The sequence below is a fragment of the Haliotis asinina genome, chromosome 8 (assembly GCF_037392515.1).
Source record: "Haliotis asinina isolate JCU_RB_2024 chromosome 8, JCU_Hal_asi_v2, whole genome shotgun sequence".
Taxonomy (NCBI): Eukaryota; Metazoa; Mollusca; class Gastropoda; order Lepetellida; family Haliotidae; genus Haliotis; species Haliotis asinina.
In genome coordinates, this window is record NC_090287.1 from 32,699,923 (window position 1) to 32,724,346 (window position 24,424).

Here is a 24,424-nt window from a genome sequence, read left to right on the forward strand (position 1 = left end):
GATTAAACTCAAATAATACCGTTATCTTTCTTAAGTTGACGATCGTGCTTAACATCATGATCCAGCAAGGGTATTATTATAAATGTCATTGCGTTCATAATCAAATGTTTGAATAACTATTGCACTTGTTTTCTATGTTTATCTTGGGGGTAAGGGTCTTTGATTGTTCCTTTTCCAAGACAATTAATGTTGCACAGACGCCCAAAATGCCTACCCTTCCTGTCAGTTAAACCCCATTAATAATGCAATATTGACAACGTCTAAAATCTCAATTCCATCAATACTTCTTTTGATTTAAGGAGCTGAAACTATGAAAAGACATATTTTAGAATGTAAACTCAGATAAATGAAAAAATAATGCAAATCTCAGCATGGAAACATTAACATCTTCAACTGCGTGAATATTCATGCGGCCAACAGATTTGTATCTCAATCAATAACGATATATCAACTATTGTACATCACCAGGGACTTGTAACAGGCACTCAGACACTCTCGCTACAATAAAAAGTATGTACGTCAATCAGAATAGTCCTCTGTAAGCTGGGAAGTGACCATGACACATGTGATGCACCACCTCGACTGACGATAAACACATACGTTACAATAAAAGGTGTCTGGAACACACTGGTTGTATTCCAGTGGGACTTTGTTCCACAACGTCACGTATTACATGTCTAGACGGTGGTATGATCTCACTTTGGCTGTGATAACAGCATACATTTTTCATTTCTTTCGTCCTATGAGAAAGTCAACATTTAAACTTTGGACTTTTAACGAGGGCTTATGAATATTCTGTAAGCTTGAGGTTAAACTGAGTAATTAATTGGTGCATGGTGCAAAAGAATCCTTTGCTGCTTGTAATGTAAATGTTTTGATAAGGGGATTGATGAATTATGAATGATACAGCAAATATAATTTGATTTGCAAATAACACTCTTGAGCTGAACGTATGCTTCATGTGTAATGAAAAGAAAAACTCCACACATCTTTTCTTTGATGTTTTCAGCGTGAAAATATAATCTCACATCGTGTGTGATACAAAGATTCATTGTCAACACATGCATCATCTCTTTATGGAATGGTTTGTTTGCAAAAATGGTGATAGTTATAACTGCGGGAAAAATGTAACAACAAACCACTCCATTATATGGTTTTCGTATCCATGGAAGACCAGCAAGTAACGGACCAAATATGGATTTTCGCGTTAGCATTCTCCGCTTAACAAGATGTTGCACTAAAATGTAGTATTGCCATGTGTTTCCTTGATGTGCATGCTGTCTTTGTTTATCGAATCTGACAAGTAAAAGGAGGTGTTCGAATTTTTATTGGATATCATTTCGTTAAAGTCAATTAAGGTCTATCTAACCTTCACTGGTTCTTTAATGTTTGTGAAAAAGTAATATGTGGTAGAGTACTTTTATATACAATTGCGTCTTAAGATACCCCTGAAATTTGTAAAATGTAAACTTATGCAAAGTTACATTCTTATTTCCCTGATTTACAGATACAGCTGAATGCAGCGTCAAACAAATATTCATGACATAGTCAGAATTGTACAATCGATTCTCCTTGCAGAACAGATTTCTTACGGATGTGGAAGGGCTTTTCTGATATATGATATGGTGTGATATGGCATTTCTCATGGTTGCTTTGCTTAGGCACTGGACAAAAGTGAGTGAGTGAATTACTATATGTTTGACGTCACATCGGCAATATGTCAGCCGTATCGTGACGATAACATATTTGACAACTGGCCAAAAGAGTATTTCTTCTGTAGATGTATGACAATTAATAAAACAACGAATTATGTTTGTTAGCAAACTAGAAAACGTTTGACTATGTAAGGACATAATTTAATGAACATTATGAACCGTTTCAGTTTCCAGTTTACAGTTCGAGTTCACTGACTTGGTCCACGCATGTCATCATATACCACTTCGATGTTCATGCTGTTGATCACTGGATTGTCTGGTCCGGACCCGTATATTTACAGACCATCGTCAAAAAGCTGGGATAATGTGTAGGTTTATACAAGAAACATCATTACAACAGAACACGTCTAACGCTTCCCCCTAACCGTTCCTGTTAATTAAGCAGGAGTGTAATCATGTTATTTCGTATCCATTTGAGTACCACATTTCTCAAATGATTGCTGTATCACATAAATCTACTGACTAGCCCCAGTTTCAAAGTGCCAATTAAACTGTTAATCAAACAAGATATGCTTTAGGATATGTCCCTAAAGTTTAACGCCCAGCTTAATACGCCAGAAAAGCAGAACAGACATTAAGTACCTCCCGAATGAGGAATGGAAAAGCTGTAGTATGTGGGTTAGATAGTTTCCATCTGTCTGTAGACGACCTACTGTGGCATCATGGCATTAAATGGTAAACTATCTGCTTCTCTGGTGATTTACCTGTACCACCTGTTCACGTGTCCTGCTTGGGCTGGTGATTGTGTTGTCGATGACATAAATGTGCAGAGAGATTTTGATGTCGCTATGGTAAGTTGCATCGTTCCTGTTCGGCTTCGAATGTGATAATATTTACGTTGTGTAGATCTCCATGGTTGTTCCCAGTATGGCGGGCTACCTTCAGTTGCTGGCGATGTTTTTTCCTGTCTGTACTGCTTGTTTGTTTGGTGTTTGACGTCGTACTCGGAAATATTCTAGCTGTATTGCTGCGACATGAGAATGATTGAGTTTAGGTCATACACCCAGTGATCAAGAACAAGAGCATCGACTTACGGAGTTGGAATACCATGACATGCTTCAGTGGTATAATATGATATAATGGCATGGTATAATTTCATATATGTGATTTTGTAGTAGTTCCGTCATTTGGTTTTATAATCTAAATTGTCAATATTTGACTTGTTTTTGTCGACATATTGCCGGTATGACTTAAATCTTAAATCACAAACGTTCGCGGTTTTATCCCACATGATAACTACGTATTTGTGAGTTCTGTTAATATTGTAATGGTGATCTTCCACACACTTCAGATTTGCATGGTTTCATATTTGCTTTTAATTGTTCCAGTGTGTTCGACTGGTATCGTGTATGTCAAGTCATGGTGACTCAGGTCTGTAGGCGGTACAGTGCGGCTGTGACATTTCTCATTGGTGTTAGTCCGAGATATTTGTCTGCGAGTTTAATTATTAAGAAAGAACAGGGTTATAGTGTGATATGTTCTGTGAAGTTGACTGATAAATCATTCATTTGAAGCTTCAAGTTGATTTGTCCTTTCAGTCATAATTTGATTTCTGTTGAGAAGCAAAATGTTGATGCTGCAGAATTTATGTAAGAGAAAGTAACTGTAACATGTATGACGAACACATTGTGAAGTTGCTTTTCATTTCAGTTTATACTCTAAATCAAATGGTTTGGCCTTTATCAGTAACGACAGAAAATGTCGGTCAGTCGTATCCCATTGCTAACAGAAGAGCGTTTATATATCCACGTTATGATAGGCATATCTGCCTTCGCCGAAGCAGGCAGCATGACAACTGATCGCATCGCATATATTTATGTAAAATAAACTGGCGTTGATGTGAATACGTTAGGTTTCATGTCGCTTCAACCAGCATCACAGGTTCTTCACATGTGCCAGCTTGCGGCGGGAGGAAGGTAAGGTGATGCTGGTGTATCACGTTTTGTGAAAAGCTCGAGCACGCATATGGTACCAAAAAACTGATGAACATCATCTGGTCGAAACTATGAGCAGGGGGCTCAGGCGTGTCCTTGGGCTCATCTCTTCTCAATGAACTGCAGTGAGTTAGGCATTTGAGTTGACTGTTTCTTTCCTGTTGTGCATGCGCTCATGTCTCCACAGCTAGCTGCAGCGGGTTAGACAACTGAGCTGACTGTTTTCCCTTGTACTTAACCTGCTCCAGAATTCGGGGTTGAATAGAACTCAACTCTCCAATGTGCGAAATAGACACTGGTACGCTAGTGTGTAAAAATCCAGTTGGGCCTGTAAGTCTTCTCAGGCTAGTGAATTTTAACGAGGTTATTTTGTAAATATTATCACTCCCTCCAACTTGTTAAATTATAATACACTTTTAAATCATTCAAGCTTTATGGACTGACAAAAATGTTCATCATATTAGCAGCTGAACTATGAAACCAGTGTCATGCCGACAGCTTCTCATTCTCTATTACTATCATCTATTCCTTAGTTGCAATAGTCAGATTTCGGGCTAGTGAATTATTCTGTGGACTGAAAACTTTCAGGCATAGCACACAGTCAAATACTGATGTGTTGAGTTGAAGGGATTGCGTTAAAACTTCGCGTTATCCGATGTTTGACACGATCGTAAACAAAGGTGTCTTAGTAAGGAATAGGCAGGGACCTATATTACGTCGAGACAACCGAAAGTTCGACATATCGAAACTCTAAGTACACTAAACGCAGAACCAGGTGCATTTGTCATCTACTCGTGTACCATTTGCGTTTCATGTTTATCCAGTATCTAGGTAAATGGTATGAATACCGATGGCATACGCTAGAGTTCTATCCCCCCGAGGAGAGGTTTAAGGACTACTTCCACTACTACGTGCAGACGGCTGATGGCAACATCACCAACTACATCAGTGGGAGGTAAGGTGGTCGGACTCATATAAAACCTCACTTGTTTCCTCAATGTTAAAAAGTCCATATCCTCAGTGAGGTGGTCTAGCTCTAGTCGACGGTGGCATATCCAAGATATTAATCTGTGTGTTGACTAGAATATTTTATTATTTTGAAAAAAATATTTTGGAGCTGTCGAATTTTGTGATATCATGCTAATGTTTTATAGTCCGGTATGATAACTGTCATCGATACACTAAGTCTTGCAATTCTGCCGACGTGATGATAAAAGTTAAATTCACTCACTCACAAATCTGTTCATATAGGACGGATGAGTAATCGTGTGAGGTTTAACAATAATTTGAGTAGCAGTTTAAAAACGTCCCTTCTAGGCACACACACCGAGGTCTTCAGTGAGATGGTTGACTGACTGATTGAGAAATAGTCACATTAGGTCTTGTCCGTGTTGTTTTCCGAACGAAACTCGAATTAGTGCTAAAATAAGCCGAAAATATTCAACTGATGTGAAACAGGACAATTTGTAAATGTGTAATAGTGGAAGTCAAATGTATTTCATATCTCGTTTTTCTTATTCAGGGATCCTACAGAAGTAGACGGGGAATGTTTCTTCTACCACATGCACCTAGTTCCAACACACACACCTGGAAAGTTTTTCTGGAGAAGCGAAACTGGAGGTACTTTAAAGACAATGTTTTTTTCCGTTTTAAACATACGGTTTTAGTGTAACAACGTTTTTACCTCATACATATTACCTTAATAATATTATCCGTTAAGAATCAATAATGACATGAGGTTATGTAGTTTTTAGCTTCGTACTTCAGAATATTTCGCCACATGTATATGGGAACCGCCTTTGGTAGCCCAGACTTAAATGTTTTTTTTGATAGTCCAAGCTCTGTGAGATACCATGCCGCAGTTAAGCATGAATACCCCACTCAGACACATTATACTGACTCCGAGCCGGCCAGTTCTTGTTGTACCCATAACTGCAGATCGTCAAGCAGAGACCAACAAGTACTGTATATTAAAGAGTTTGGTTATGGTATGGGAATCGAACCCACGACCTTCCGCTCTCGCAGCGTACTCTCTAAACACTACACCACGGAAGCAGGCTATAATAATGTGAATTGCAAAGGCTTTTTGTCAGTGGATTATGAACGAGAGAACGTCAATTACATGTGAACTGTAATATGAAAATATACATAAGACCTTATTTTCATTTATATTTCGCATCATATCGGCACACTGAAGCCCATTGCTGGTCGTGTACACACTTTACAGATACTGCTGCTAAATCGTTCTCCCTCTGACCCATTGAAAAACATAGCAATCGTCCTGCATGTGTTTTTAGTAATTTGTTTTGCATTTTAGTGACGCTTTGTTCACTATTCTTCTTGTGCATCTCCATCCTTAACTCCATCATCACAAAAAGTAGCACTGACTTTTAGTGTGATTTGATGTTTGAAGGACATTAAGAAACGTTTGTCTCAAAGATAAAGCATGGTTTCTACGTATCTAGTTGATGTGATATAGAGAACACCTTACGCGTGTTAACAACGTCTTCGATGCACTGGAGCGTTTGTTGCAATTGGAGCTCCGAAACGACGCATCCAGTGCTCTGAAGAAGCTGTCAACTCATGTCAAATGCTCCTCTTTATGAAGGTTCCTTCAAGACTGAAACAACGGTTCTTGTCTGTATGACAACGTAACTTACATGTTTTGAATTCTTCTCAGCCAACCATTTTTATGCCTTGGACAATTGATTATTGTGTATTGTGAACCTGTGTGCGATCCTGGGTCCTCAGGACAGTACCCCTACTGGGTGTTGGAGACTGATTACACCCAGTACGCCTTCGTCTACGGCTGCTACAACGTCTCGGCGAGCGGCACATGCAATGCAGCACGTGCGTGGATATGGAGCCGAACGCCGAGTATCCCTAAAGTGATACCTGACAGAGCTCCTTTGTTCTACAATCGGACTTGTCTGTCTGCGGCAACTTTTCTGGAAACGCCCCAAACAGCAGGTAAAACGGACGTTCTGTCTTCTTGTTCTCTCACTATGAACATATCAGGCCTGGCTTGGGACGCTATCATGTAATGCTTAACAAATACAGAAGTATTCACAAATATATTCACTGACGAAAATTGGATAAGGGCGTTAACAGTCCCAGCATGAATTCCAATGACTGTCTGACATTTGATCCTGAGTGGATTTTGGACCAGACGAGATCCCAAGCATCGGTTTCTCACACACTGTAATCTGGACCTACGCTCATACTTTCAATCACTGGTTTGCTATATAACGATGTCACCTTGATTTGTCTGTAGTATTGTTATGGCGTCTTACCCGGCGTCACACCTAAGACATCACACGTTTGTCCACGTACGGATTCGAACAGGGATCTTTAGCATGACGAGCGAACACTTTACCCACTCAGCCACCCATTTGGTCACATTTAATCAGGTATTTACTTTTTGTACTGTCTTGGAAACACATGGCTGCTAATCTATAGACCCTTGGCAAACGTGCATGCCCATGAATCGACCTTTACATCATATTGTATCAGGGGTATGAATCAGTTCTTTGGTCCATGACTGTGTCTGTTTAGGGTCATATCTTTCTAGGAGTTTTTTATGTTCATGTCGGTTAAAAAAGCAGACAAAACACAACAGGAAGTTTAATGCTCTGCATAGTCAAACATCCAACGCGAGGACTGAAACTGAGTCTTAGTTAACGCTAACAATTATGAATGAAGCCCTATGGAGGCCGGGGGCCATACAATGCTCCCTTGCATTTAAGAAAACCTTTTTTATTCCATATCTCTGAAGCCCAATCTCCACCTTAACACAAGTTTTACCATGGTTTATTTTTATTTGACTGGCGTCTTCACCTCCTGCACCGGAAGTGATCGAGTAGGCGTTCGACTGGAAGATATCATCATACTGTTTATTTCTGTAGAGTTGTTCCATCACGTATTGGAGTTAATGCTCCCAACGGGGCCAGGAAATAGCATACACAAGGAAGAAGTGCCGCAACACCAGTTTTAACCTGCATATAGGCATTTATATTCTGATCATAATTATATTTGTTCGTATGATTATTTTATTTGTTTGTATGATATATTTCCGGCGCAACATATATTGATTTTAGATACGTACGAGCGACGATCAAAGACGACTATCACCACGTGCAGTACGTGTACATAAACAAACAACAAATTTCAGAAAACTTTTCTTTCAAATTGATAACAAGGAAAATCAAATGATTACGTTGCTGACAAGCAAACATGGGGACCTCATCAACTGACAATCGTTAACATAATAGCACATTGTTGGTTAGCGGAATGCTGGCATCTTACTGAGGCCTTTTGCAAAAGATGCTGGTTGTCTGTCATTATCCATCAGCCGGCTCGACAGAAAATAATCAGCAAACCCATCATTTTCATGTCCGTAACTATGACAGGGGTTTGTCAAATACGTTAATATCTTTGGCGGTACCAAACGGTTCCAAGTGTGTGTGTGTGTGTGTGTGTGTGTGTGTGTGTGTGTGTGTGTGTGTGTGTGTGTGTGTGTGTGGGTGTGTGTGTGTGTGCGTCCGTGCGTCCGTGCGTCCGTGTGTGTGTTGAGTTGTGTTGATAACATCTGTTAGCAAGTGCATACATTATTCAACTCTCTGGGTCTGGTTTCATTTTAACATTTAGAAGAAGTCATAAAGGCATGCACACCGGTCTTGTCTCCTAGTCCAAATATAATAATCCTCCCTGCCTTCTCAACAGACACAGTGTAATGTCCCAGTACATACAACTACAAACACTGTGAGATGACAAGTGGTAAAAGCCTAGCCTGGCATACCGTGATAAATTGACTTGATATTTTTCAGAGTGCAAATTCCCGGTCCTGTACAACGTCAACACTGACCAGAAATGCGATGTGTCCGACATAGCCGTTCAAGAAGATTTCGACATACAAAAGGTGGGTATCAATTACCTTGGGACGCGGTGTACATTCTGACAGGGGGCGATAGGGTAGCCAAGTGGATAAAGCCTTCGCCCCTCGCACCCATGTCCGGGTTCGATGGTACCTTTTGTACAATGTGTGATTCCCATTTCTGATGTCCCTCATTAAATAATGCTCACTCAATCATACAAGTGCCACAAGTGAACTCGCATATCTCGTGTATGGACGTTTTGTTTTCAAATAGAAATGACAATGCCCCTCTATTCCCTCTAATACTCCTGAGACGTTCGTGCTGAAACACGGTTGGTTATGCGACTGAACCTGTAATGCTGTATTCTAGTTCAAGCTACTTTTGAAGGTCAAGAGGTGCACAAGTCTGTTTGAAATCATTATGATCGTACCACAAAAGTTGTCAAATGTAAACACTATAAACAAACTGGAGCTCTAACATTATAAAGTGACAAATGACTCTTTGGAGGTTGGCGTCACCGGTCATGTCATACAGCCTTGTGGACTCTGAATGTTTATGCATGTATCTACATATGATGCATTTGTTTTACTGGTATCCCGTTTTCTAATTGAGGAACTATTTTCGTCATGCGTGTATCAGGTGTAGACGGTCCCCAGGTAACCACAAGGATCTCCTGTAAATAATGACCAGTGTCAATGCAAGCCGTATCATTACAATCCAGTGCCGCTAGTCTGTGTGCTCCAGTGTGTACAGTTAATAACACATGAACTGAGGAAACCGCCCTCATTGATTAGATCTGTATTATCTCAATTAACGGCATTATCCGAGGATAACTGTGAGGATAACTATAACATGTTTATAATAGGCACGCTGTCCTGTGTCATTAGAGAGATTATTGAGGACTTATTATGATAAACAAGACTACGAATCAATATATATTGAATGACATTATCATCACAACAAAGCATTTAATGAAGTGGGTATCGAATAAACTCTGTTGTTTCACTGTGAACTCGAAACCAAGCGGACATATAAAATGCATGGTGTTTTCCAGTATTGATTTGAAGCACAAGGGTTTGAAGGATTTGTATTATAAGTTATACTTTCTGCGTATGTATTATGTACTTAGTGTAACTGCCAACGGCTATTAGTAACATTCGTGTTTTCACAAATATCAGCTAATTACACGGACATGTACACTTGTCCATTAATTCAGTTTCTTTTAAAAACTCAATGATTAAATTAACAAGTACCTGATTCAAAAGACCCTTCATTGTTTTCACATTGAAATACTTGTCCCTTGTGATTGAAAAATCAATATAGTCAACCAGGACATGCTTGACCGTGATTCATTCAACACATGGAATGCAAAATGGAGGATCCTCAACTTTTAATAGGTATTGCTGAGTAGTCATCGTCTCAAAATGACCTCTTGAAATCAGGACTGACTACCCACATAGGTGTAACCGACATAAAGTTTTATAATATAATATAATATAAATTATACAATAATTACATAATTTATCAGTACCTACTTTAGTGTCCCACTTCTTCTGCATCAGATCTCTATTGCTGTGTAATCGGAATATGGAAAAAAAAGTGGTGTCACAGATTTGTTGAGTGCTACTTTGACACCGAAAATGACCTTTGTGCTAATGTGAATGGATCTTTGGATGTAAATCAGTTAGTTCATGATATCATTACATACACATCACCTAACTAAAGGTCACTTTGGCGGCTATTTTCAAGATGGCCGCCATGTTTTCATTGCTTTTTTTCAAATCACATAAATGACCATAAAAATAGAGTTTACAGTTTCTAAATAGTTTGTTATGAGGTATACATGTGTTTTCTCTGTCGTCAGTATGCTGGTTCGTGGTATGAGACGAGGCGGCTGGCTCAGTCCTCTATCTCGTCTACCGAGCTGTTCCAGGACTACCAACATGTCTACAGTCCCGAGGGGGACGGAGGTCTCGCGGCTGTCATCACCGGAAGGTCACACTCACTTCCATTTTACAGGTTTTCCCGAAGGGAAAAAGTCCTCTCTCTCCATTTCATGATAATCAAGTTTAAATATCTATTATTCATTGAGCGGTGGAATATTATTTTTAACGTGTTCGTAAAATAACATTAGGTTTTGATTAGTCATCGGGAGCATGTTACGCGTCGACAGGTTGTGGTAGTAGACTGTCATGGTGGGCGGACGAGCAATCAGCAAAAAACCGTTCATACAATTGAGAATCAAAACTCACTCACTCACTGTAATCAGTTGAAGTATACATATACAACAGACACAGTATATCGAGTGATAGTCGACGAGTCATTGCTTAATCTGTCGATAACATTTAAAAAGGCGCATGGAGCAGATTTTATTGATGTTATATTTTATTCCAGGACCGAAGATGGATGTTTTTATAGAAAGGCGATATTAGAGGCCTCAGCCACACCAGGGAAACTTACACTGAAGCTGTTGGACGGAAGCAAAGGTAAGATTAAAAAATAATGTCAAAAAGGATGTGGCGGAGTTGAATGGGCCAACGAAACACTTCGAGTTATCCCAGGTTGGACATACCCGCAAGAATGATTGAATATGGAATAAGCATTGATCAAGCTTTTCACTCCGGCATAACCGTTCGTTTTATACATCACCGCTGTTCACAACCGTGTTCGAAATATTGACTTAGTCTATTTTTGATCTTCGACAGAACCGTGCTTGATTGAATTACAACAGGAGATGCTGGATGTTTTTGTAGACCCTTTCTACTTCTCCATTTAGGTATTTGATTCTCGGCCGTCCTTTCATTTTCATCTGAAAGATATATGAAAATGGTACTTATATACATCATACTTCCCTGATTTGTATAAGTTTATGTATGTAAAATCACAACGGGGGACGCCGGAATGTAGCTTCGTACATTGTACTCATGTGGTGAGTCGGCGTAACGGGCGAACGCTTTAACCAGTAGGTTGCCTCTTTCTGTTACATAGAAGAGGTCTGCAGTCATGGGCACGATATAAACGTTGTGTTTGGAAACCTGTGTTGGATGTTGGATCAGTAGGGCCGGTTCCAGTGTCCTTTAGCAAGGCATGATGACAGGTGTGCGTTGCAGAAATGCATAATGATTGTAAATGTGATTTGGGGGAATCCAGTGTTGTGTTCACGATAAGGATGTATACGCATTTGTGTTGTAACCTTAGATCATTGACGACTTTGTACGCCCACCTGTCTAAGCTCAACACGTCCTCATTTCTAGATCAGTTCCCGTATTGGGTGATTGATACCGACTACACCAATTACGCAGTCATGTACGGATGTCTCAACGTCAGCAGCGACGGTAACTGTGCAGCTGTTCGATCCACCGTTTGGAGCCGGAAGAACAAACTGGCACGACAGTTCCAATACAGAGCCAACACCGTCTTGCAGGCGTTATGTGTGAACCCTGCGGCCTTTCTGGGTACCTCGCATCTCGACGGTAAGGCTTCACCATTACACCATCACTACTAGCATTCTAATCTAATTGGCTTGGGTATTTCTAGTAAAAAAACAATATGCACACAAAGGAATATCCAATGTCTAAATCCAGATAATGTATAGTAGAGTCAAATCTCAATAACCCATTTCAGTGTGATATGGCGTTTAAACAGGACATACTTCCTTGGTCAGGTAGTACTCACATTTGAGGATAAGGTTTCTATGACATGAAACATCCAACAAATGAGAACTCCCCGGTACAATATATTTTGGTAACATACATGACATTAATTTCATAACGAAGCGACTGAGTTTAGTTTTACACTGCTTTTATCAATATTCCAGTAAAATCACAACGGGGGACGCCGGAATGTAGCTTCGTACATTGTACCCATGTGGTGAGTCGGCGTAACGGGCGAACGCTTTAACCAGTAGGTTGCCCCTTTCTGTTACACAGAAGAGGTCTGCAGTCATGGGCACGATATATACGTTGTGTTTGGAAACCTGTGTTGGATGTTGGATCAGTAGAGTCGGTTCCAGTGTCCTTTAGCAAGGCATGATGACAGTTGTGAGTTGTAGAAATGCATTGTAAATGTATTCGAAGGACCGCGCTTGTGACTTCATCCTTATATACGACCTTACGGTGCCAGGGCTGGAAACCATTTAGTGGCCGGTCCGAACCTAACCATAATTCAACTTGGGAAACGAGCTCCTGCTAGCCCTCTCGCTGTAAATAACGCTGTAATAAGCTACAATACCGCGGCAATGCACTTATTGAAGAGTGGGAAAATATTCCTTTGGCAACCATATATACACTAATTGGAAGCATGAGACAACGGTGCCTTGCTTTGACCTAATCACACGGATCACTGAGAGTTGTTGTTTCTGGTCAAACATTATATACCCAGCCGTTTCAGTAACTTTGACTGAGTGATTTGGAGCCGCTTTTAAGATTACTTAAGTTATGTCACGCGTCGTGTTCGCACAGTTTGACTGAAATGATTGACTGAAAGCCGGTTTCAGACATTCACTAAACAAAAAGCCCACGGGCATAGACGTGGTTCCCATAAAAACAGGACCATAATCGCACCGGTCCAGGTTTCTGGCGTGCCGAGGGGCGCATAGACAACTACCGCGCCTTTAACGACTTGGCCGCCCGTGGCTACCACAGCGACATGCACAACATTATATTAAACACTTGACAAGGCAATCATGTTGGGAGCAAGAAGATTTGAAACACACTCTCTGTCAAACATCTTCCGTGTATGACGTGATGACTCACTGGGCACAGTAATTTGAGTAATACAATCCGTTGCAACGCAATTACGGTAACACAATTCTTGCCACAGAAATCGGGGTAATAGGTCTGTTTCACACCTCCCTAAAGATCCTAACGATCAGTTCTGCAAGACATGCGCGGCAAAGAACAGTCGATTAAGAAAACATGGTCGGTGTGTAAAGATGTTCTATAAGACATGTCAGCAGTACCTTGTCTTCCTGTTTCTAAATGTATAGAGCGTTTACCCGCATGTCTGCAGATGTTTGCAGTCCTGATTTTAGACCGACAGGCTAATAATAGAGGCTGTGTATATACGGTACCTTCTTCCACTGGCATCGCTTCAAGACAGGGCGTACTGAAGGAAAAACCCTGCTCTGAATGATTTTAGCTAAGTCAGATGCACTCTATAGGAGAAAAGGAGGCAGATTTTCGCTAAACATTTACTTCCGAGGTCTTTTGTCTGCTTAATGGAAACAAACAGATGGTTTCATCACCGTCTGGTGATGCGCAGGTTCCAGTGTTCTCTCTTTCAAGACTACCCAAGTCGATATATCTTTGAGCGAGATGTCAGAATCAAAACATGGCTTTTCCTTGTAATCATATGCTCTCAGCTGCTAATACAGTGGAATTAGAGACTTGAGGATCGGAAACATCTGTACTGTTTGTTCCAGCTGTAGTGTTGAGTGATGGAGCCTGTCGGGTAATTGCTCTTTGAACAGCATTTCAGCTGTATCAAAGAGCGTCAGCTTCACGTGGACGGCAAGCTCAAACTATAAACTATTGATACTGGTAGGGCAGCGGAAGGTGGCCCTTTCTCGCGACCACCTGGTGTCATCGTTGGTTTCAGCGATATAGATAGTTATTTCCCTTTTAAATCCAGAGGTGTATTTTCAGACGATTAATCTGGCACTGGCATTTTCATAACGTGATACTGTTAAAACTTTGTCTGCATGCTCATTCTGCAACATGCGCTAGAGTGTGTATGATTTAACACAACGTCACGGCGGAGTGCACCACAAATAGGTTTCAAACACTGTACCCATGCTTGGAATCGAAGCTGGATCTTCGACGAGCAACTCTTATCCATCTCCGCCACACATCAGATGTAAGGCCTTATATAATGTTTCGTATAGATATTGTACGGGAAACATTACTCTTTCAAGTTACAAAACTACAACCACTACATTATTGTTTTGAAATATTACTGGAACTTTCAAATTGCCCTTTAACATTGCCATAAAAACATCGGGTCCTATATCGCAGTTTACATGTTTGTTTTATTTCTAACCATTCTTGATTACCGGCATTATATCGTTCCTTTCAGCTTGTCCAGAATGCAAAGGTGAATCGTGTTTCTTCCGTAAGTAACTACCTGTTTGGAATGCTTGTTCACATTACAGGTAAAGAACATGTATTAATGGGAATACTGGCCATGGGTAACCTTTCAAAAACTAACTGAACAAATGCAATTGAAGTCGTTACAGTTAAAAATTGCCGTGACAAAAGGTATACGAAATCCCCCCAGAACCAGCAAATACAGCACTGAGAAGTTTGATATTTTCAATGATATGTATTCAGCAAACAACAGCAACATACAGTGGTACACAATAGAGGTTTCATGTACAATACAACTGAGTCAGTTTTAAATTAATGGGTCACAAATATAATGACAACTCACCGAAGTCTTGGTATGGGAGTGAGAAACAGATATACTGAATGTTACACAGCGAGCGGTCAGGCAGCGGTCATGTAGGTCAAGCGTTGACTGAGATTGATGATGGCCGAATGATGTACTCCAGTTAATCTATGTGTGTCCACTGTCTCAAAAGCCAGCCATTATATACAAATTCACTCATTCAAGAACATTCAAGCACTTACATGCTGTAAAGCTAGCAAAAGACCTATTGTTTCTTTCTCAATTGCTTCTTGGAAAAACAACAAACGGGATTCAATTCCAGAATCATCCTCCTGAATCAGGACAGCACCTGCACCTACATCATTTGCAATTTAAAATGCTTTCTCACAATTTGGTGCCTGCGATACTGCTGAATTCATGAGTATGGCTTTTTTTCAAATGCAGTCTGACAACATCAATCCCAATGGAAATTTACCCTTTTCACCAAAAGGTTGTTAAATGGTGATACAACATGTGAGCAATTTTGACAAAACTTTCTGTATTAGCCTGCCATACCCAGGAAGCACATGAGATTTCTCGTAGACATAGGCACTGGAAAATGTACAATTGCTTCAACTGGCTAGCATGAAGTGGCTAATGTTACATATAAAAAATACTGGAGTGAATGAGTATATTTGTACGGCGCTTCCAGGGATATTCAGCAATATGAAGACGGGTAATACCAGAAACAGGTTTCACACGTTCTTCTCATTCAGGAAATGCAACATGGGTTATCAGTAGGCTACCATATCTCCCCCGGAGTGTTGAACAGGGCAGACAATGGCATTAGTATGTATCTATCATTGGTCTGTCGAGGCTTGCACGTATTACAAATTGAATGCATTCGGTTGCTGAAGTGGGCCATTCAGCGGATTCTACATCCACTAACACGTCAAAAGTATTGGGAATCAAGGAATATATTCAATCTAAGTGGCAAGCGGTGTTCGATTAACCGACTAAACAAGGCATTTATAGCTTTGATTGTCTATTTTTGTGCCACCGAACACAAATGACATGCCTTGTGTCGCTGCTGATGATGTAGGCAAACAGTTTGTCTACCTCGACTTAATTACGTATGGGGTTCTGAAGGCTGCCAGGGGTTTCTATGTAACTTAAAGTTCGTTACATTCTTGAACGAAATTCAAGAAATAAATCGCAGATAGAATTCATTTAAATACCCAACTACACCCACTGATGGTAACAAATATTGATTTATTTCCTGTTATTTAATGTATGAGTGACAAAGCGTTCGTAACGTTACGACATGTCGTAAGTCTATACGTTGTCATGTGCTTACGAATGCCGTAGTGCTACGAAGGCTTCGTGGATCGGGGCCCTGATACATGTATATATATATATTATTAATACATTATCTCCTTCTTTTCAGAAACCAATGGGATCGCAAGGCGAAGAGATATCCCCTTACTGTTGTTGCTCTTCTTTCAACTTCTTGGAGCATGTCTTCACCATTAGAGAATAGTTTAATATACCCACAAGTATGTATTAATGTTAGGCTTTGTGTGTAGTGGACTAGTAGAATAATGTGTGTATTTACATTGATCTAATATACATTGGCGATTGCTCAAGACGTTAACATTACCCCTGGTCAATGTGAACAACCTAAGCTGGCTGTGAGGTACAAAAATTTAGGATATTACGTGCATTTGCAGACATACAGTAAACTACGGTTTTATCGAACACGGTTATCGCGAACTGCTGGATATAATCAACTGCTATCTAGTCACGGCCATATGCTGTATGTTTTAGTGGCGATTAGTTTGATAGACTACGGCTATTTTTATGGGTTACGTTTCTAAAAAAAACACAACGTTTTCAGATGAAACAGGATCACGTTCTTAAAAGTCGTCTAGGAATTATCAGTTCCGCTGAAACTGTAGAACAGCCAGTAGAGCCTATACTATTTCCAGTCAACCTTGTTTGACAGCGTGAAGGCGATTTATAATGGCGACTAATGAACTGCACTCTGTGGTCTAATAAATCCACAGATTCATTTATGATGGTGATTACCAATAATTGGTGGTACAAATAGAATAGCCATGCCTACATGTATTGCAGAACCTCTAACTGTTACCAAAAATGACGGTAGCTGTAGGGTTTTGCCTAATTTGCACCTAGTATATATCTGTAAGGCCGAGTCATAAAATAGACTAAAACACAGTTAATTGCGAACGTACTAAATTCAGCCTCTTGGGGCTACAAGGTATGTTGAAGACAATGTGATCTTAACCTCGTGGGACGTTCTATCAATGTGGGCACTACTACCACAATGATCTTGTGAAGCTTTTCTTAGCCATTCGTTGAGTGCTGGCCTTATTTGACAAATAAGTGTACTCTAGATTGGGTTCACTTTGCTCGTAACCTCCAGTGATGTTTCGCGAACAGTAATAAGGAAGGCTCAGAATAGAAATCTGAATAAAGCCCAATCCCTGGGGATGCTGGTGCTTTCTAAACAGTAAAGGCGAATACTAATACTTAACACTAAATTTGTAAAGATCAGCAGTACGATGTAGATAGGCGTTCGTATACATGTGAATTGTCATGTAAAAATTGAAGTGAGTGGGTGGGTGATTTGGCGTTTACGCCGCACTCAGCAATATTCCAGCTATATGCTAAATCCCGAATCTGAATATTTTGTTCAGATTCTGGATTCAAATCCCGAATCTGAATATTTTGTTCAGACTTGGAGTTATGACCAACAGTGTCAATGTACATTATCTCACCCCTTCTAAGGTACTGGGGGCCACTAGTAAACCTGGGTATTGTAAAACCATGAACACCCAAACCTACATTTTTCCATTTTTCAGCCTCAACTTTAACTTTTTTCATATTCGGGTTTCGGCATTCGAATCCCAAATCTGAATATTTTGTTGTAGAACATTTGACAAGAGAAGAATGTAAATACAGATGCACTTACACTGTCTTAGAAACATGAAAGAGGACATATAAAAAATAATTAAATGTTCATTATACCCATAAAACATCTATAAGGTGGGTTGAGACAACTGATGCATTGTTCCTTATGAATGGTGCCACAGTATCCATTTTCGCAGCGTCTAATAACTCTTTGGCTTGCGTACAAAATTATTGGAATCCCGAGTCTGGCTGAAATACGGGAAAATGTTAGGTTGGGTGTTCATGTTTTTACGATACCCAGGTTTACTAGCGTCCCCTAGAACCTTAGAAGGGGTGAGATAATGTATGTTGACACTGTTGTTAATAACTCCGAATCTCAACAAAATATTCAGATTCGGGACTCGAATCCCGAATCCCGAATCCCAAATCCGTTTCCAACTTCATGTTCCTACTAATGGGTTGCGCGTGGTCAGACTCTCTCCCAAATGCGCAGATTGCTTCGTTTGCTGTTGCTCATTGGATTGTCTGGTCGAGACTAAGACGGATCCCAAACGTGGTGGTTGAAACTCATGTATGCAGTTCAAATATGTCACTTACGGAAGAATCATGATTCATCCTTGCACTCTGGGCAAACTGATATGAACGAGTATTGATAAGAGAGCATGGCGTGGATTATAACTGTATACTATTTTTTCCTGCAAAGTTAAATTTGCAGATTTCCAGATATTCATTAAATAAAAAATGTACGTTGCGTCAAACACCACAACAACGAACCAACGACGTGTGTAGATAAATGATGGAAGGCATATGTTGACTTTGTTTCATTATGACACAGTGCCCAGTGCTGTTGGAGAACCTGAAGAGGATCAGCCCTGGCTTAATACATACTGACAGACATTATCTTTACATCCAGAATGGGTTGCAGCACCTTTTCTTTCACCATTTTCTCAGTCATTCTAAAAATATAGATCAATGATATCTTTAGCACCTTTGTTTTCTTTCACGTTTTCTATGAAGTGAAAGACCTAGCAGTCAATGCACCTGAGAGTTACATAATCCATCACAGTGTTTCACTTGGGTACGTTGTGATTCATTGGATGGGACGCCGACCGTAATATCAATAATTACGGTCCGTTATTTTTCCTCGTCAATACAGACAGACTGCTGCCTGTGGCATTAATCAACAGACTTGTTAACACAGTCGGGACTAATATTAGAAGAAGTAAGGGGTACCCGTGCAAGAACAGAAATGGGTTCTACGTGATTGATCCGACACTGGGAGAGAAAAACATTACAATTTTGAGTCAATATACTGACTTTTAGAGATATTAACCTTAGGTTCACGCAGTTATGTTTTCATATTTTTAAAAATAAACTCTCTATTATAAACATAGGGATCGTGAAAACACGACACATCCGCAACCAAAATTCACTCCCGCCTTTTTATATGTTATTCTTTTGTACCCCACGTCCCGGATATATTATCCTGAAATATCTGTTTGCTTCATATTGCTGCAAATTGTTGACACACCAGTGTGTGAACGTGTTTCCAATAAACCCACAAGTACTATAATTAGAGAGAAACTTGGAATCGAACCCACCATCAATTGTTCACAGTATTGTTGAGGGGCGTCTATCTGTACGTGAGATTGAGGTGATCTTTATCACTGAGGCACATGACCGCTATAAGATCCCTGTCTTCAAGCAACCCATGCTTGTGAAAAGCGACTAACGGGATCGGGTTGTGAGGCTTGCTGATTTGGTTGTCATCGTATCCCAGTTGCAAAGATTGGTGCTCGTGATTTAGTCACTAGTTTGCCTGGTCCAGACACGATATATTTCCAGACCGCCGGACCATAGCTCAAATATTGCCGAGTAACAACAGTAACCAACAAACAGACACACAAACACGACCGCTATATGTTTTCAGTTCGAATCAAAATGAGAACTGGACAGTGATTTGGATGCCCATAGCCTTATATACGGCAACAAGATGTATGATGTAAATAGTACAATATTTCCTGAATGGATCATACACAGACCGCCGTTAAACAGATCAAGTCTTGCCGATGTAAGCATGTCACAAATCAATAAAACACACAATGCTTGAAGGTAACCTAATGTGACAGCACTTCTAATCTTGTATTCAATCTGATCTCTTACAGCGGTAAATGGACCAAACCATTCCTCCTCTTTACGTGACGATTCGGTCCACATCGGAAACACTAAGCTGTTATTTAATTATCGACGGAAGGATGACCAGCTGATCACGAAGTCTTATTTCCATATGTTTCAAGGCAGGCTGAGTCAAGTGCCTCTCTCCACAACGTGCTGTAGCACGTGAAACGTGACGTTTGTCGTTTCCTGAGTGAAGTGTAACCATATATTCCAGCAAGGACTGAGTTGAGACACCCTCCCTACAGAGTGTAGTGGCAGGTGTAACGTGGCGGTGGCTCGACTAACATCGATATCTACTCTCTATAATGACCATATTTGACAGAATAATGGTTTCAAAATTATAATCATTAAATATGATGAAAAGGAGCACACGGACTTTCTTCATGGCTGCAACTATGGTAATCTAGACTTAATTACATTTCCTTTCTAGAATTGCTTTATGGGATATATTAGTGCCCATGTGTGTATGACAGACGTGGCCAACATGCGAATTCTTTTCCAAACAGTTGTAAGGCTTGGAAGCGTCTCTCGCAAGCATTACATTCTCACCACGTACATACATAGTTTCGTCTGGACTCTGAAGAACTCCCGACCCTTATAACGCTATGGGTTCAAGTTGACGTTGCTTGTAACTCTCGGTGGCTTTTTGAGCTTTTAACGGCACCACGGCAACAATATTAAACGTACTAGGTGATATTTCTCGTATAATTAGTTGTTGTTATAATTCAAACCCTATTGAACTTCCCATGAATTTAGTCGAGGTGTCAAATGCAGGGACAGAATTGTCGTTAGAGAATGAAAACTGAAAGGATTTGACAAATTGCTCAAAATTAATCATATTTTACACACTGATTGTGACATACCAGTTGAAAGTGATATCAGCATATATACCTACACATGCTATACGATGAAGAGTGGATTTTGTCTACTACATGATATGGTCGTAATATACTGACTGAAAAACAAACGCAACTATGTCTTTCTTGTCAAGTTTGTAAATAGAGGACACACACATGATCGCTTATTTTTATGAGATTTTATTTTTTGAAACTTGCGTTTCTTTTGCTGTTCAGTATAGAATACACTGTGTGACAGTAGCCTCACATATTCTGAAAACCGTCGTATTAACATGCTAGCCCATAGTTATTAAGGGAAGTCATTGTTTCAATGTAGTCACCACTTGTGTCTCAGCAATTCTCAAGTCTGAAGAAATACTGAAAGTGACAAACACGACAAAAGACAAGCTCTAACATAAGCCTTCGTAGCACGCAAGTATGATTGAGAAATGTGTAAACATATGTTTATCGAAGTGGATAGGTGTGTTCATAGTAACGGATAGCACATTTTGTTCCATTCAACACTTTGTTCTAAAAACCCAGCATCACAAATATGAATCTAATGAGAGTATATGTTTTTAAATATCTAAACACGAGCAGGCACATTTGTCTTCGGAACCTATGTCCTAAAAATATGGCAATTAAATCATGTCCAGTCGCAGCGTTTCAAGCTGTCAACTTGTCGGAGAAAGAAAATATAAATGGTTCATACATTGCATATTTGAAGATAGCAATACATCCAAATGTCTTTGTGTAAAGATAGTTGAAATATCGCATGCTTTAATTGTGTTTGCAAAATATTCATATATCTTAATTTAACTGTTCGTGAATAGTTCATAAACTGTATATGTTAAGAGAGCAATACATCCAGATGTCTTTGTGTCTGGAATTTCCAACCATTTCTAACCTTTGAGTATATAATATAACTCTATGATGGTTTCCGGGTTTCTGTTTCAGACCCGACGTCAAAGAACACACGTCTATTGGACGATTCACTGATCCCATATATATTCAAACGGTCCAATATCTAAATACCATGGTGTTCTAGTGTCTCATAAAGTGATATGGCTGGAATATGACTAAAGGCGGCGTCAAAGTCAACTATTCACACGCCCATGGGTTTATGCACCATTGCGGACAAAGTTTGGATGTCTTTTGTCAAGAAACTGTTCATTTATGATCATGTAATGCTTAAGCATGCTAGGTCTAAATCTGCCAATGGCACCTATAATTAGTGGGGTATGTAATTAAATGCCCTACAAAACCGCTTCAACTGTCAACGTCATATGGAAGACACTCACAAATGCGATCTGTAAGTTAGTGCAACCCACGAGAATGTGAACCTCCTTCCATAATATTGAGCTAACATGTCGAACAGAAACAACACAAAACATACACATCCATACAGAAAATACACGACTATACGTGTACAATGGAATTGTGGTAATGACATCATCGTATCCCAGTTGCGTAGATCGATGCTCATGCTGTTAGTCACTGGACTGTCTGGTCCAGATTCGACTATTTACAGGCCGCCGCCATATTGCCCTGATATTGCCGAGTGCGGCGTAAAACTAAACTCACTCACTACGTGATGCCAGTGCGGTAACTCCGTACAGACAATGCAGTTTCTGAAGTCAGAACCACCCACAGCCCTACATGAAGGGTGCTATTCTTTACTGAACCGGTCTTTTAATTACAAATGTAGCAGTATTTGGAAACCAGTAATGACTGTACGTCTTTAGAATAGATATATTTCCAGCCAGACCCATGTCAGCGATGTTCCTTTCATACTAGTGTCCATCGATCACAGCGCCAACAGTAATGACAAAACAGTCAGTAGCAAATGAAATTAACTGCTGCTCGAGACGCTTGTCTAGCACCTGATTTTGACTTGATGACAGGACTATTTTTGTGTTGCATTCATCACGCCAATGTCGTATCCTTTCGTGTGTTTGACCTCGGGAAAACATTTGCATCTCGCTGACTGAGAAATAAGTACATTGAAAATGATAAAAGTTCAGACTTGAGAGAAGGGATCTTCGTTTTTATGAAACGCCGCACCTTTCCAGTTATATGGCGTATATGGCATCGGTCTAAAAATATCCAGGTTTGCACTAGACAATCCAGTATTCAAAAGCAATTGGTTTACGACACATTTGTCGACGAAGACAGCGACCATGGTCACCCAATCCCATTAGTCGCCTCTTATGAGAAGTTGGGTTAACCGGTTTTAATGAAGACCAGATCTAACCCGGATCTTTACGGGTGGTGCCACATTAAAAGGGGGATGTTCTGACATGTGAGGAAGACTGATGAGAACAAGATTTGCAATGCTTGCATTTGAGTCATCAAAACTGGGCGATGGTCTGTCATTGATTGAAGGTGACAATATGTCACTTCATGTGCCATTTGGAAATTCGTATTATAAAGATGAACAGTTTTTGTGGATCAGCAACTTCTCTGTTGTATTAGACGAGAAGTGTCGATAAAGATGATATGTTGAAAACAGAACATAAAAAAGTTTTAACGTCCATTAAAAGCAAGCATTGTGTATTTGTTTTAATCTTCACCAAACAAACTTACCATGGGAGTAAATCTGACAGGAAAGAGAAGAAAGTCATGCAATATAATACGCCATCATATATTTTGTATTTGTATAATTTTTACTTTAATCCCACAGATTAATCCAACCAATTTAAGGTTAATTTGTGTGCGGTATTCTAATTATGTAACTGGTAAAGAACTGCGTAAGAACTTTTTGCTATATGAAAAACGATTCATGTTAAAAAAATTCACGTCTGGAGCACATCTGACTTAATGACGATGTTACCATTGTGTTGATTGTTCTCAAGGGATGAAGCATTTTGTCTAACAGGAAACGTGTCACACACAAAAGAACACGTGGACTTTAATATTTTGTTTGTATTTGAACATATATTAATGTTTGTATTTGAACATATATTATCATCCAACAAGATCCAACACACACCCCGTAACTAGTCGATATGAAAGAAATTCTGATGTCTGGCACTGTGTATTCGTCTGCGATTAGATTTATTAGCACGTAATTTGTCTTTAAGCAGTTCCGCGAAATGTGCCAGGCCCTCTTAAAGTGAACAGCGTTTACATCAATGCAAGGTCAAGTGGCGATGCTTCATGAAACTGTTAATTATGATAAAGTTCGTTGTTTATCACATTTTCTTTCATGGACCTTTAGCCGTACAACTGACTGCCATCTGACTAAGCAATGGTCGTGTTGTTACATACAGAAAGTCCTACTATCAGAAGCAGTTACCATAATCTATGGCTCCGACGATGCGTCAACGAACGGCTGGAGAATGAACCAATAACTTCGATCTGGAGACTAACGATCCAGGGATCACATGACCACAGAGTTCAAACATTCCCCGTAGTATGTATACATGACCGACCGACCTCCTACACACACAAAATACCGCTCCATTGCAGTTACACAATGTCATGTTGGCAAGACAATTTCTGAAAATAGCAAATGTTCGTCTCAAAATGGATTGGAGATTGTAACCCGCCGCGTTAAGAAATGTTCTGTTGTTCTGATTGTACGA

The 24,424-nt window shown here is 39.9% G+C and overlaps 1 protein-coding gene across 1 annotated transcript; it reads left to right on the forward strand.

Annotated features, from left to right (window-relative positions):
• The first annotated feature begins 2,327 nt into the window (after window positions 1-2,327).
• On the forward strand, window positions 2,328-18,629 carry LOC137294692 (uncharacterized). The gene is made up of 10 exons (XM_067825766.1): window positions 2,328-2,506; window positions 4,474-4,604; window positions 5,172-5,269; window positions 6,401-6,619; window positions 8,476-8,567; window positions 10,388-10,518; window positions 10,918-11,009; window positions 11,778-11,996; window positions 14,599-14,634; window positions 16,337-18,629. Exons 1-10 carry the CDS (start codon window positions 2,378-2,380, stop codon window positions 16,420-16,422), a joined length of 1,233 nt encoding a protein of 410 aa, XP_067681867.1. The 5' UTR covers window positions 2,328-2,377; the 3' UTR covers window positions 16,423-18,629.
• Window positions 18,630-24,424: the final 5,795 nt, after the last annotated feature.

Coding starts and splice junctions, on each gene's coding strand:
- LOC137294692 (XM_067825766.1), top strand. CDS start 2,378: ATGGCATTAAATGGTAAACTATCTGCTTCTCTGGTGATTTACCTGTAC. Junction 8,568..10,387: donor AAGATTTCGACATACAAAAG/GTGGGTATCAAT, acceptor CTCTGTCGTCAG/TATGCTGGTTCGTGGTATGA. Junction 14,635..16,336: donor AGGTGAATCGTGTTTCTTCC/GTAAGTAACTAC, acceptor CCTTCTTTTCAG/AAACCAATGGGATCGCAAGG.